The 15180-nt window shown below is 40.7% G+C and overlaps 1 protein-coding gene across 1 annotated transcript in view; it reads left to right on the plus strand.

Annotated features, from left to right (window-relative positions):
- Nucleotides 1-724: 724 nt before the first annotated feature.
- The window catches only part of LOC115807100 (collagen alpha-1(I) chain), a 53214-nt gene continuing 38758 nt past the window's right edge, over nt 725-15180 (plus strand). The window contains exons 1-7 of the mRNA XM_030767961.1: nt 725-775; nt 2323-2515; nt 10944-11088; nt 11398-11556; nt 12336-12528; nt 13873-14004; nt 14382-14459. Coding sequence (XP_030623821.1) covers nt 725-775; nt 2323-2515; nt 10944-11088; nt 11398-11556; nt 12336-12528; nt 13873-14004; nt 14382-14459 — 951 coding nt within the window. The remainder of the gene's footprint in view (nt 776-2322; nt 2516-10943; nt 11089-11397; nt 11557-12335; nt 12529-13872; nt 14005-14381; nt 14460-15180) is intronic.

Consider the following 15180-nt stretch of genomic DNA (forward strand, 5'->3'; position numbering starts at 1 on the left):
ACTCCCTGTACCTTTTCATTAAGCCGGATTCACAAGGCAATGACATGAAAACATGTCTGAATATAAACACAGTGTCAACCAGCTTTCTCTTCACTTTCTAATACATTATCCAAAGTGTTTGAAATCAATTGACATTTGCTAATGTTGCATGTCTGGTCATTACCTAAGCACAAGGTCGGTGAAAGCTCTAGTGAAGGTCCTATGTGAGTTTAATTCATTTATTTATGTATGTTTTGTTTTTTTTGTTTTGTTTTTTTTTTGGGCTGATTGATAGCTATAGTTCAGGAGAGAGGAATGACTTGTGGGGCCCCACAAATTAAGCAAACCCATCAGTACTTTACGGCATCATTCAATTAGAGTCAAACATGACTTGCCTTTTTTTTTTTTTTTTTTTAAACTCAATCCCAGACAAGCAAAAACATAAATTATTTCTGTAATATGCCTAAAGCAGAATATCTCAGTCATGTTTACTCCTCATGTTTATCCTCCCATTTTACTCCAGCAGTGTGTCTGGGTCACGGTAATTGTGCCTTTAACATGGGGGTTACAAAGGGGAGCGCTGATTATACTTGGGGTAAAAGAGGTTGAATGTTGTTGTTCCTGACTGGTGTTATACCTACAGGGTGCTGTAGACTGCTAGCTCTCACACAGAGGTATTCACCTCCTGGGTAGACGCGGCCTGTCTATCAATGTCCTTGCTTTTATTTAGTCTCTGAAGAGAAGCATGGAACACTGGCCTTGGAGGTCAGTTTCGCTACAGCCCGTAAGTTCGAGGGTGAGCCTTGTAAAAATTTTTACACAAGATTTTTACAAGCCTCTAAATGGCTCTGTCAGTGCAATTCTGGTGTTGTCTTTCCATTTAAATGGCTCCTATGGACGATAAAGATGTCTCTGTTCGAGCTTTGATGCTTTGGGAATTTCTTCATTAACAACTAGTTTTTCCAGTGTTTGGCTGATGTGTTTTATATAGGCACAAAGCCACTAATTCAAACTGACTCATGTGTGTTATTAACTGGTACTTTAAACCTGGTCAGTTGCAGGCCAGAGAGCTTTGTAATGGGGATGTGAGCAGCACTAAAGGCATGACTGGGTTTCCTTATCTTGACATATTACACTGGTGTTTCATCAAAGTACAGCACATGCTCCAAGTGTCTAGAGCTTTAGATCTATGAATTATCATAATATCTATGATGCCTGCTACCTTTCCTGCTACTAACACTTTAACTTGGATGTTGAAATCCAATCTTAGAGGGCCACAGTCCTGCTTCCTTTTATTTTCACCTCTTAATTACATGCAAGGTTTACCTGGAAAATAGGTGTTGGTGCTCTTCAGCCAATCAGAGGCCACATGTAATTGGCTGATAAGAAAGACACAGGACCTTGGCCCTCCAGTACTGGATTTCCATATCCCGGCTTTAACTCAGCTCTGTGTACTGTATCCTTTAACACATTTTATGTGGTCAAAATGCTTTTCCCCACACGTTTGAAGTCTTTATCTGCATATTATTCCAAAACTCGTTAGACATTATAACTGCCATAGAATTGTGCAATACAGGCAGATTCCTGCCAGAGCTGACGAATATCAACAAAAGTTGTCTGATGAAAGCTGACTTTTTAAAATTATACAATCACTTTGGAATCTGCAGTATTGCCATGTTGTGAAAACATACGTCACATTTAATTTGCAAGCTATGAAATCAAACTTCATGAAATAAGCGACAAAAAGATCATTTGCTCATTTCTATGGAAGTGGCATTACCTTGGTATTCCAGTCATTTTGCTTTTAACATTTGCTAAGTCACTAGATTTCTTTCAATCCAATTCCAGCAAAATAATGTTCTTTACTTGTCTATCATCAATTCTCATGGCTGCCTTTGTAACACACAAAAATATTTACCTCTTTATATGCAGTCACCTACACTTAATTCTCCTATCACAGCTTTGCAGTGGTTTCCATTACCTCTCTGAGTCCCTTTAGCAGTTTGCACTGATCTGTATGTGTGTTTGTGTGTGTGTGTGTGTGTGTGTGTGTGTGTGTGTGTGTGTGTGTGTGTGTGTGTGTGTTCCCTAGGGCTATTGCGCTTAAGCCATGTTGTTATAGTCTGTTTAACATAGAAATTTACTCTAACGTACCCAAGTGGGTGATAGAAATCACATCACTTGACCGTTTAAGAGTGGAATTAAATGATTGCATTAGCCTAATCCCCATGTGAGGATTTCAAATTCTCTAAGGCATTTGATGTTCTGTCCTTTCCATTGCTCTGCCAGTCCATCTGCTTCAGTGTGTTTCTGTCTCCGTGTTCGGACACTCTCCACTCTCAGGAGTCCACGTGTTCGCTGTTTTTCTCATCTGATGCAGAACATCCATGTTACAGCCCTATGACCATCAACGGCACCCCGTCATCTGGTTTTCAAACAGGAATGCCTGACACTGAGACCCCAGGGCCTGAACTCCATCTGCCTGCTGAGTTCTTCTCTCCACATCAGTTACTTCAGACTCACTGGAACCTGTCTGGTACTTTAAGCTGTGACCTGCCATATTTCTTAATGATTTGTATGGTTGAAACTTGAATGCTATCATGTCTGCTGAGGTTGACTTGAAAATTCAGCTTGGAAGTTGGAGGGGAAGTTGGATCTCTGAGAGTCAGTGGTTGTTGCCCCATACACCCCCACTTATGATCTTTACTTCAGCACTGATAGGTAGCTAAGGATCCATTTCAAGGTGACCTTCACATCAGTATTGACAGGTAGCCAAGGATCCATTTCAAGGTGACCTTCACATAACTGCCCTCACACTCATGACTGCAACCCTGCCTGACCTTGAAGTGGATGTAGACCTGTATGTGATCTGGGTCAAAGATTGTTTTTTTTTGTTGTTTTTTTTTTTTACCTTAACATCTAAAAAAAAATAGAAGAAGAAGAAGAAGAAGTAGAAGAAGAAGAAAAAAACAGTCTTACTCATTTTATACCAAATACACCATAAAAAGCACATTTATCCTCAACACTGGTATAGGTTTAGGCTTTAAAAATACTTCCTGGTAAAGGTCATTTTTAATAGCATGGGAATTAAGTGTTTTGGACTATAACTTTAAAGAAACAACATTAGTCAGTGTGTTTTACAAGGCCGGTGCAGGTAGTCTTCATCCAGATGGCGGATGCTGTCATGGTTCTCTGTTTGCCCAATGTGCTTTGCAGAAAGTTGTGTGTGTGTGAGCGAAGGAGACATTGAGCTCAGTCAGACTGTTCCAGTGTTCAGTAAAATGCGTCTTTCACACATCGCATCCTTGCCTGCCCCACACACATCTGTTAAAACACTACCACTGTTTGTTTTGTCCTTGTTTCTCAAACAGAGTCATTTTCCATCATTTGTTCCCTTATGAGGAAAGTTTGAAGGATGTGGATAATATTCCAGCAGTTTCCGTCAAACACCAGCAGAAGCTGTTGAATGCCAATTGGCCACCCACGTGTAATCAGTCTCATCTCTCGAGGTGACAATGGAATAATTCATTACACTTTCTGGTTTTGTATGAGCTCCAAACAAAACAGACAGCTGACAGCTAATGGACGTGCACACCTTGTTTAGATGTGTTTGTCTGCCCTCAGCTAAAAAACCTGTGATTAGTTCTATTCATGAGTATAGTGAACCAAAGAAGATCTGACCAGGAGGAATTTCCCCTTTCTCTGTCCTCTGTTGTCCTTAGACCAATACCCTAACACGTTTCTTCTTTGACTTGGGCAAGTGTTGACTGGTTCACTATACTTCTTTCATCCAAAGAACCATAACTCCACATTTCGCTGATCTGTAGAATCTAGTTTTGGCAGGTTTTGAGGGAAACGCGTTTATCAACAAAGGGGAAATTGTTGAAATAGTGATAAATGCTTGAGTCATGGCAAAGGCCAAAGGTTTTAGGTTTCGCTTTCCTGGGGTTGCGCTGTCATGCTTAAATATTATTCTTTTCAAAGGAAATTAGGAGATTTTTTGAAGGGGGAGTATTAAAATGGGCTTGTATGTGAAACTCAAGAGGTTTATTGTTGCTACAGGAAAGAGTGACTTACAGAAGAAATGAATGGTTCTTATGGACAGCAGTTCTAAGATCCAAGAATCACAGTGTTCTTAAAGAGAGAGAAAGAAAGGAGGAGTTTGGAGAGATACAGTCTCCATGTCTTTATCCCAGAGAGACCTCTGCACTTTGCTCCGAGGGAAAGTTTAGGTCTGGCATTTGTTTTGAGTTGGTCAGACAAACTCACATCTTGTCTCATCCCACCCCCTGTCCCCCATCTCTCTCTTTCAAGGCCCTTGGTAGTTGAGACAAATTGTCATAAGGGCACATGTCATTTACTGTCAATCACTGTCGATAACCATGTCCAACTGATTCCTCCCTCTTCAAAGCTAGTTCTTGTCTGCAAAGTTTATTAGTCATGGTCTGATGACGTGTTGTTCAAATGAAACACATTAAAAATCAGGTATGTTCAAGGATACTGAAAACCTGGAATATGACTGAGTTTTGATGTGCATTTAGGAATCGTTTCGAGTTCTTTCAGAGACAGTTTCAGGCTTGTCTGAGAGTCTTTAGTGTTTCCAGGATACACACAACAGGCCTCACCTAATGCTGTCTGTGCTTTTGCCAAGGGCACTGGTAAAGGCCAAAGACAGTGCTGTGAGTTATCAGTCATTCTAAATGACATTACTGATGACTTGACTGTTTAGCTTGTATGAAAGGTCAAGTCCCCTGGCTGATGCCTGACTTTCCACAGAGAATCTTTTGAGCATTTGTTCTCAGTTCTGACAGTTCCTCTCACTTATACTCAGAGATATATATTAGATTGGCTGATGTCAAAACACCTAAGAATGCCCAGAATTCTAAGTAGTTAAGAACCAAATAAGGTTAGAGAGCATTTTCTGAACTATGCCTTATGCTGTTAAACTCGCGCAAATGTAAAATCTTGATGAGAGGCTACCCGGTTAGATCCAATATCACATCCTGCAGCTGTCCAAGTGATATGAAGTCTTTCACCCAGGATAGTTTTTGGTCCAGTGTTAGTGAATAGTGCATATGCCTTGCATAGGGCACATAATAACCCATACCACGACAGAAAGAAAGAAAGAAAGAAAGAAAGAAAGAAAGAGTGAGAATCATGTTCTTACTTAAGTATTACTAATCCCTTCAATGACTGTACCAGTCTCTGCCGATTTGAATTTTGGGTAGGTCCTGCCACCCACCTTGGCACCAAGCTGTGAATTCTTTATTCATCCTCCTCTGCTTTTCTCTCTCTCTCTCCCTCTCTCTGTTGTTTTCCAGATGAGCAGTGGTTAAAAAAAAAAAAAAAGTACCGGATCTCTCTTGTTCTGCCAAGCCATGCACAAGCTTGTGGACCATCCTAATGAGCCCAGTGTGGTCCACAGGGGAGATGTACAGGAAAAGCATTTATTTTTACATCCGAAGTGGAAACAGACCAAATGTACAGTCAGAGTCATAAAAATACAGGGAAGAGAAGCTACTGGCGTGGTTATTAAAACATTCCATTTCTGCCCTACGTTCATTCTCTGGATCACGCTGGTTCATAATTAAGAAGAAAATGAATAAGTTAATCAATCTTATCACTGTTTATTCATATGTTTTCAGTAGTACAAAAAACCAAATTGTTTTATAGTGGGCTTTTACTGGTTACGTCTGATAGTAAATGCATTTCCTTTCGGTCTTCCTATCCCAGCGCAAGTCTTTAATCATTAGCTCATTAAGGCCTTTCACCTCCTATCCTCCTATCTCCCCAGACTGACCTCCATAATTGTAATACAGTAATTGTGATATCCGCTGGCCTATCATGGGCCATTATAGTAATGTGATCCCCGAGTGGGATGCTCTGGCAGGCGACTCCACTTCCCCCGATTAAGAACCTGGAGGAGATCCAGACGAATGGGGCCCAGAGGCAGAAGGCTAACAGCTAATAGCCCCTCGTCGCATTATCCTTGGAAATCAGCCATTTCTTTTGGATAAAGAGGACACCCTAGCGCTAGTACGGAGCCTCAAATGACCCAGTATAAGTTTGTTCTCCCAACTGAACCCTGCCTTCAGAGTATGGACGTGGTGAGAGACACCACGTGTTTTTGTGCCAGCTTTCAAGGGGAGCAGAGTTGAAACTGGGGAATGATTTTTTTTGCACATGCAACAGTCAACGCTGAGGATATGCTTTCAGTGTAAGGAAGAATGCTGTTAAAAGAAGTTTTCAGAGCAATGTGATGGTATATGAAGCTGCATGCCTAAGAGCATATGAGAATGGGGACTGAATGAAGACTCAGCTGTAACATTACAGTTACAGCTATCGTACGTAGCGGTCAATATCTGTATAATACAATGGGATGTTTTCATTCACTGAACCTTTCATTTCTGTATGTAATATTCACGATCACTTCCTCATTACTTAGATTACTGAGATATTTTGTTTGCCATTCAAATTTTCCTCCATCTGCTCTCAGACAAAAGTGCAGTTCATTTAAGAATTGCACTTTGATGGTAAAGTAGCACAGAGTAAATAAACTTCTTAAAATGTGCAGTCAGGCACAGGCAGTATGACCTGTTTAATGTATTTAAATGCATATTTTTGCATTACCGTACAACCATGATCTCCTGGACGTGCCTTTTCTTAAAACATTAAGAGCAATGCACAGCTACAGCTGTGCTCAACCCAGGTTATTTGGATGAAAGAATATTATTCTGGAATATTGTCTTATGCATAGTGACTCTATTGTGTGATTCTGACTATAGATTTGTGCCTTTTGCAATACTCTGTAACCCAGGAGTAACCTGAAATTACTGAAGACCCAAATATTAGGGCTCTCAAAACTGGTATGTGGAAGCACTTTCAATATGGACAGCTATGTTTTCCTATCCTTATCCTCCTGAAGCTCTGGTGCTGAAAATACCTTGATTGCATGGTCTCCCTGCCCAGTAAAGTGAAGTCCATATGTGTCATACCAACTCAGCACTATGAGTCATAACAATTAACACCTGCCTTTGTTCTGCTCTGCAAGAATAAGCAGGCCACCTGAGGAAAATGATGGTGCCGCTTAATGTGTGCCTAATTCTGGAATGTGTTCTGTCTTTGCTGTAAGACAGCTTAGAGCACTCCACATATGCAATCTATCAACACAATTCTTAAATACCAATGTCATGCAGAGTTAGTCTGAATCTCCCATGCAATATAGCAGTCCACATCTGGCATAGTGTTGGGTTCTACAGGCAGAGTTTGGCTTTTGCCTGGCATCTGTGTGTTCGATTGGGCTGATGAATGATCAGGCCCAGACAACTTCATTGGAGAAAGACATGCTTGTTTACAAACACTTGTATCATTACAGAGCGAGCCAATTTTATCTTAAGCGTGAGCAGGAGAATGAGTAGATTGCAAGCAAGCTACATGTGTCACACTAGATTGACAAAGATCGAGTGGTTTTTTTGTTTGTTTGTTTTGCCAGGTTTTTGAATTTGGGTGTCATTTTCCCGTTGAGACACTGAAACAATAATTTATTAGGGTGTCAGCTTAGTCCTTGAACCACTTTTAAAGGATATATTTTCATCTGATGAGGCTTGCCAATGTAATGGGAGCCTTTAGCTAAATGTAGTTATCTGTTGGTGGTGGCATCTCTGCAATGGACTCAGCTGCACGTCTCAGTTTGAAACTAGGACGCTAGCTCTACAGAAACCAGAGCTTCACCTCAAATATGCTGACTGTGGAGAATCCTTTATCTGAATTTCTGAGTCGCAGGTCTTACTTTTGAATGAATCATTCCCTCTGAGTGTAAACTTTAACTCGAGCTGTCTGTGGTGTTTTGATTTATGTGACGCCTGTGAGCTTGTCCCTTTCATGCATACGGGTGACTCTCCTTTTGTACCCTATTGTCTGTCTACGATGTATCCCCTCTTACCATGGGCCGAGTGATGGATTCCTTCCCCATCCCGCAGGACATCGGGAGAGATTTATGTATGTGGAACAGTCTGAGATCCCAGAAGGAGCACAGAAGAGAGTCTTCACAGAGGAGATTACTCAGCTGCTCTTATAAACCCCACCCCACCCCCACCCCCCATAGGATGCTCGCATGTTTAACCCCCATGACTGCACAAATGCAGCAGAGAACATGAACATTTGGCCCCCCTACATTGTGAGTCAGTTAGGAAATTTGGTCTTTTACATAACACTGCAAAGTGTTAGCACATGTCAATGATCGGGGTCTGAGCTTCAGGGCATGGGTTGCAGCGAAGTGAGTTTTCATGAGAGGAGTAATTGTGGCTTATCAAGTGTTTGTACTGAGACATCATTTTGGGGAAACTGTGAGATAATCACATACGATAATTACTTGCAGAACATCTAAATGTGTGCGCTGCGCACTGGTACGAGATGATTGCATTTAGTCCAAAATCAATCTTTAGCACAAGGTAACAGAGTCTATATGAAGCAGATGCAGGCTGCGGTGAAGTCAGGCGTGTAGATCCTTCTGGCTTTGCTTGTTTGTTTCTGCCTCAGTGAAATGGTCTATCTCCAGACTTGGAACTCTGGCTGTCTGGTAGAGAGGGAGACCATAGACATGAGGTATCCAATAGGAATTTTCTCTTTAGCAAAGAATACTCTCTCCTCAGACTGGCTAAGAGTCCTAGGGGACAGCCAGAAAGTGAAGTGTCACCAGTATTTCCTCCAGCCTTTATGTTCAAAAAGTATATACTCTGCGTGACCCCAAACTCTCGTCTTAAGTGTCATAACAACGTTTAAATTGACTTTGAAATGGAACTTTGTTTGAAAACACAGACATGCTGAAACTCTCAAGTTGAATCTGGACACATGTTTACAATGGGGGGAGGATGGTGTCAGTTTGCTCTCCTGCATTGTTTGTTTTTGTCTTTTTTTTTTTTTTTTTGTATGTTTTAAATGGAGGGAAACGAAGCAATCAGTGGTTTGTGAAACTCTATGGCAAAAACGTCTCTCTCTCTCTCTCTCTCTCTCTCTCTCTCTCTCTCTCTCTCTCTCTTTGCTTAGTGCTAAAATGTTTTGCCATACCATCATCAAAAATAATTAGAAGTCTATAATGGAAATATCTGTACTCAAAGCTATCCTACCTACCATCTACTATTAGAAAGCAGTGTCATGAAGCAATTTGAGTTTTGTGTTTGTGTTGTGTTGTTATACTCCTTTGATATCAAAACCGGCTTTTAGACATTGTTATCATGCAAAACCACGTCTCTTGCAATTGAGTGACTGTGGTGGATTTAATGAATTGTGGCAATGTGTTCACGATGTGAAAGAATGATAAATATTTTATCAAATATTGTCCCATTTAAAACTATTTGCCTCCATATATACTCCACCACTATCAATATGTCTGGAATGCAGGAATGCAGATAATGATACCAGATAGGGTCCTTCTGTCCTACCCCAGAGCGCAACAGACTGGGACAGCACCATGTTCCTGACAGAGTATCTGTGTCTAGGCGCAAGTGTGTGTGTGTCTGTGTGTGCATGCCCTGCAACCATGGAGGTGCTGACAGACAGGCAGGACTCAGTGAGACTGTGCAGAACCGAACTACTAAATTGAGGGGGGAGAAATGCCCTCTAGTACCTATATGTTGTTGGAGGAGGAGAAAGACAGAAAAAAAAGACCCTTGTTATTCCTATAGGAGTAATTCCATGTTCATGGAAAAAGGCTTGCAGCCTTGGTCTGTTTTTTTCAGGCCTCGTTACACAGTGAATAAATCACTGTTCAGTGTGTTCAGGTTCTACCGTTAGAATCCTCAGCTAACCTGGCCCCTCCGCTCCTTGTTAACATCGTCAACCGAGACGGCAGTTACCAGACTGTAATTGATTTACCTGCTGCTAACCTCGTCTGTTTACCCTATTACTACTCATATATTTATTCTCACTTTACAAAATACCTTAGGGATTATGGCATTACATAACTTACATCCTCCTCGAACAAGACATCATTTATCATTTTCGTACTGTCGATTTTATTTTATTTTATTAGCCAATATTTTATTATATTGTATTTTGGACTTCATGTCATTGGTTCAGGTATTGTGCAAAAGTCATGCCATGCTTTCTGAGTTTGTTTTTTAAATTTTGAATTTCTGCATGTTTTAATTGGCAGAGGTTAATGAGCTTAATGGTGTTCTGCTTATTGACCCTGTTTAAATTAATCTTCAGTTGTAGTGGGTATAGATCCATCAAAGGCCATCAATGGCACAGCAATGTGGCCCATCTATATTTTGGCAATGCCTAAGAACATGGTATTTATCACCTGGTCAGGAGTGTTCTGACTCTTTCTGTGTGAGCTGTTTGTGCTGACTCATTTTCTCCATGTTTGATTAAATCCAACATTTATGACCTCAAGGGGGTCTCCATTTATTACCACCCCTGTTGAGGCAAATCCTATCCACATTCTCAAGGCCTGGAAAGCACACACACACACACACACACACGCATGCAAATAGTGCTTTAAGCATATAAAAGGTCCAGCGCCATTCAGGAAATGAGCTAATTAAAGACACAGAAAACAATGATAGGCTCTGTGATATGGCAGGTCTTTTATGAAGTTAGTCCCCAAAAGTCTTAATGAGAGGGCTGACCAGGTATGTTTTGCTATGTTTTGCTTTTATGATCGGATTTCCTGTATCCTGTGCCTGCAGGTCTATGTTTGCGCTATCAAAACTTATTAAAGAACAATCTGAATGATAAATGCCAGAGAACATGAAAAAACAATCATTCATGAAGAAAACCATAGTGCTGATGGACTTGGTCTGTGCTTCTACACAAAGATGACGCATTGCACAGATGCGATAAAAATGGCGAACGTATTTCTTGAAATGTGCATGTGGATGTTCTAAATGGCAGAAATAAAAATATGTTCTAAATGCATGTGTTTGCCCCCCCACCCCCCCACCCTCATCCAACTTCCACAGAGTACATAAATCTTCTCCACCAACTGTGGCATGTGGCCAACAACAGTAATGCGTCTGTGACTCTGGAGGGCAAGCAATGCCCAGTGCTGCATGTGGGCCAGTACTCCACCCTCTCTCTTCCCTTAGGACAAGTGTTCGGATACAGGTAACCTACTGCTCACATGGCTCTTTGGTCTCTGATCAAAAAGGTATTGATCGTTCAACACTTCTGTCAATACCATAGATAGATAGATGCATATTCACAGGAAGTAAGATACATTTTTATCAAATATCATAACAAAAAAATAAAAAACCAAAAAAACAAAATGGAGAAATCTTACTTGTTTATTTAGTCATTATTTAGAAAAAGTCATTACTAAACTTTCATTATCTGGAGGTGACTTAGGAACCACTCTTTCATGCATCTGTCATGCACCGTCGTACGTCTGTACTAAACACTCTCTGGTTTGTTCAGGTTTGAGGATGAGTTCAGCTTGCTCTTGCACTTGCGTAGCGCCCAGCGTGATGACCGCAGCGTGTTGACCTTCCTGAGCCTGGACAGTCACATCCTACTGCAGATACGCATTAGCGCATATACCTTCACCTTCATAGCCACACAGCAACGTCACTATGAGTGAGTCTCAGCCGTCGGAAAGATGGATTTTTTTTTTTTTGATAAATTCTCTCAGAGGGAATGTCATCACATGTTTGTAAAACTTATATAAGGGGGAGGGGGGGGGGGCACGTGGAGAAATGAAAAAGATTAACTTACCTTTTGAGAATATCTGATTTGATGGATATATGATTTTTGATCAAATCAACAGACATAGAACTGCAAGTTTTTTTAATATATCAGCTCATACACTCGAGCATTCAGTTACAAGTGTCTGACACTATTCTAACATCTTGTTCCAAATGCTTGTGCTGTTATATCCATTTAACGGTCATGGACTGAGTGCTTGTTTTAACATGGTGTGCATATAAAATCATGCAGTGGTGAGTTGTTTATTAGTATGACTAAGTGAGCGTGATATCCAGCTAAATGATTACAATACCAGACTTTTCCTCTATCCTTTCCTCTCCTTGACAATATGATTTCCCTTGGTTGGGGACTTTTTCCTTAATTTAAACGTACTGTTGTTTGATTGATACATTTGGAACCTTGGAGAATTTCATTCTTAATGGATCTTGGAATGTTCTTCATGGATGGCTCATATCTGAATTTTGTGTCTTTGATCAACAAATCCTTTCTGTGAAAACCTTATGCACACCATAAGTAGACTATGTCTATTTTATGTGCTCAGTCATGGTTTTCATGTATCAGAGAAGTAAAGAAAAAAATAAACTTAACCAAATGATAATGTAATGTTTTATTGGATAGATTTCTCAATAGTCCCATATTCTCCCTCCCAGGTTTCCTGTGGGTGTACTTTCAGATGGCCAGTGGCATCGTGTGGCAGTGAGCGTGTCGTCAGGGAGGTTGGCACTCTATGTGGACTGCGCCATGGTAGAGAGTGTAGACTGGGCCTACCAAGATATGGGCATCACCACAGATGGTTTAGTAATGGTGGGGGGAATCATTGAGGGCTTCGAAACACCGTTTGAGGTAAAACAACAACAACGACAAACAAACAAGCAAACCAAAAAACTGACTTCCAGCATGTTCTTTGTCATTGCCAGCACGTACATTACAATTGAAGTAGAACGCACAAGTTAGAATTTGCCAAACACACAGTCGACCAAACAAATCAGCAGGTCAGGCCTGTAGATAAACCCGATATGGACGAAATGGGGCATTCATACTCTAGTCTTCTAGTCCCTCTGTCCTGTTTCTGAGGGTGGCGGATATGTGCTGGAGACAGATAACCATATTTCATTTCAGCAGAACTCACCACATGACACATAAACACATCCAAAGACCGATCCCCCTAAGACACGTCAAATCTCAGATTAGAGTTAACCATATGGAGGCCAGTGCCACGGGAGGCAAAGCTAACATCTGCATTTGCAGTCAGCCTTTGCCAGTATGGATTCTCCATTGGCTTATTCCCCAGCATATCCAGATCTCAAATGGAAAATAAAATCTTACTTTGTAGCATTGTATAACATTCTTTCAGCATGTGGTCTACGTTTGTTCCCGGCTTGGCATGGCAGTGATCCCTTTAAGTGGATATTTTGACTAAGAGTGCTGTCTTCTTCAGTACATTTTGACAAGGACTATGTACAGAATAAACATATTACAGACATGGAGAACACTGTGCATTGCTGTCTACTTGAAATGAATACACTCCCATCCAAGCAAACAGAGGTGGACTTTTTCCATATTATTGGAGATATCTGAACTCATGAATCATGAAAAAAAAATGAAAAATTCTATATTTGTAATGCTGTTGAATTCTAATTATGAAGGGATTTTGTCCTTGGGAAGCTATGGAGATACTACACCACTCTTGTGATTTTGAACATGGCATATTCAGCATCCAGTTTCGAAACATCCCTGTCTCTGAAAGCAGGAGATAAGCACCGTACAAACATTACCTCAGATGGTGGGAGTAAGGTTGGGGCATGTTATATGTGCCCATGCTGATTAGATTACGTATTCTGAGTCAAGTGGGGGAACATTTGGATAAAGAATGAGGATAGAGAAAGTGGGTTTGGACAGCTGTAGACATATTAAAAGCCGTTTTTGGTGATGTTCGAAGAAATTAATCCTCCATGAAGTCAAGGCAGTATGTCATTTAATGGCTTCATTCCTCCATCAGAATCTTGTGAATCATACATTAAGTGTCTGGGCCTGTTTTGACGTTTTGAGGTGAAGCTTTGTGTTAGCGCAGTGAGTTTACCCTAACATAACCTAACTTAGCCACTCTGTTCATGTGTGTATGTGCATGTGTGTGTGTGTGTGTATGTGTGTGTGTATGTACATTTGTTTGATGTGTTTGTGCTGCAGGGTGATATTAGGCAGCTGACATTCCTGATGGGTGACCCTGATGCTGCCAGAGATCAATGCATTGTTTACCCACCTCAGTGTGGGGGTGTGGCCCTTAAAACCTCCCGCTCTCCACGTATTCATGCTCCAGAGGTAAGCCAATCCCAAAATGCATCTACTGTCAGGGTGGTATTGACAGAGAGCCAAATTAATGACTCCATCACACTGAATGTCATTACATGCTCTTAATGTATGTTTTTTTTAGCAGTTCAGTACAAATGAAATGTGTTTTACCAGCACATTGCCAAGTAATTCATGCCGTGAGTGGTGAGACGGAGTAGACACTTTCATGGTTCCAAAGGTGGAGCTTTGTCATCAAACTTGTTATACTAAATTTAAAAAAAAAAAAAAATTCATTACAAAGCTCACAAAACTTCTAAAAAGGGATCGCTGGTATGCCTTGCATATTTCTATGTTTGCTTGTTCTTTTTACTTTGTCTCTTAACTGTTTCCTGTCCTAATTCCTTCAGGACCTGTTGCTATCTTCAAATGACCTGGAGGACCTGTTCGGTACCTCAGAGGGCTCACACATCGACAGAGCATTGACTGTGAGTACTGTGGATGCACATTCAACACCCTCAGTATTTACAGTACTGCTACTTCATGTAAATAATGAGAAAGGAAGAGTACAATACAATGGTATATGACTTTATACTGTATTATTGATTTTATTATATATTATATTCCAGATTTATGTTTTTATAAAGTTATTATGACAATGCCACACACTCTGTGTCAATACTTTGACGTCACTCAGCCTGTTAGATCAGGCTAACTTGTTTGAAATCTCAAATACATGCAAATGGAATTTTAATAAAAGACAATGAAAAAACAGCTGTTAAATGTTACAAACAAATTTACAGCGCTTCAAACACTTGCAAATACAATACCAAACGAGTGTTCTTTGTCCCCTTGTTTTTTTTCCTCTGTTTAAAGTGTCTGAATGTTTTCAAGTCAAGCCCAGACATAGACCATATGGAGAGCTGTTAAAGTGGATGAGCTGAGTATGTTCAGACTGCAGATTTGGGTCAATGCTCTTTCTGAACCCTTTCTGCTCTGTAAAGCTCCCAGTGGAGTCAGCACCGAGGGCTCATGGATAGCCCCAATGTCCCATCCAATCTAAAATCTCTTTCTTCTGTCCCACAGAGGTAGGGCTGAGGTTGTACATGCTAATTTCATCTGCCCTGTTTTACCCTAGCAACCCCTACCTGCCTCACCTGTTTCCCATCATAGAATAGAGAAAACCTAAGCCTTGCAAGTCTAAAGTAC

Source organism: Chanos chanos, chromosome 3 (genome assembly GCF_902362185.1).
Source record: "Chanos chanos chromosome 3, fChaCha1.1, whole genome shotgun sequence".
Taxonomy (NCBI): domain Eukaryota; kingdom Metazoa; phylum Chordata; class Actinopteri; order Gonorynchiformes; family Chanidae; genus Chanos; species Chanos chanos.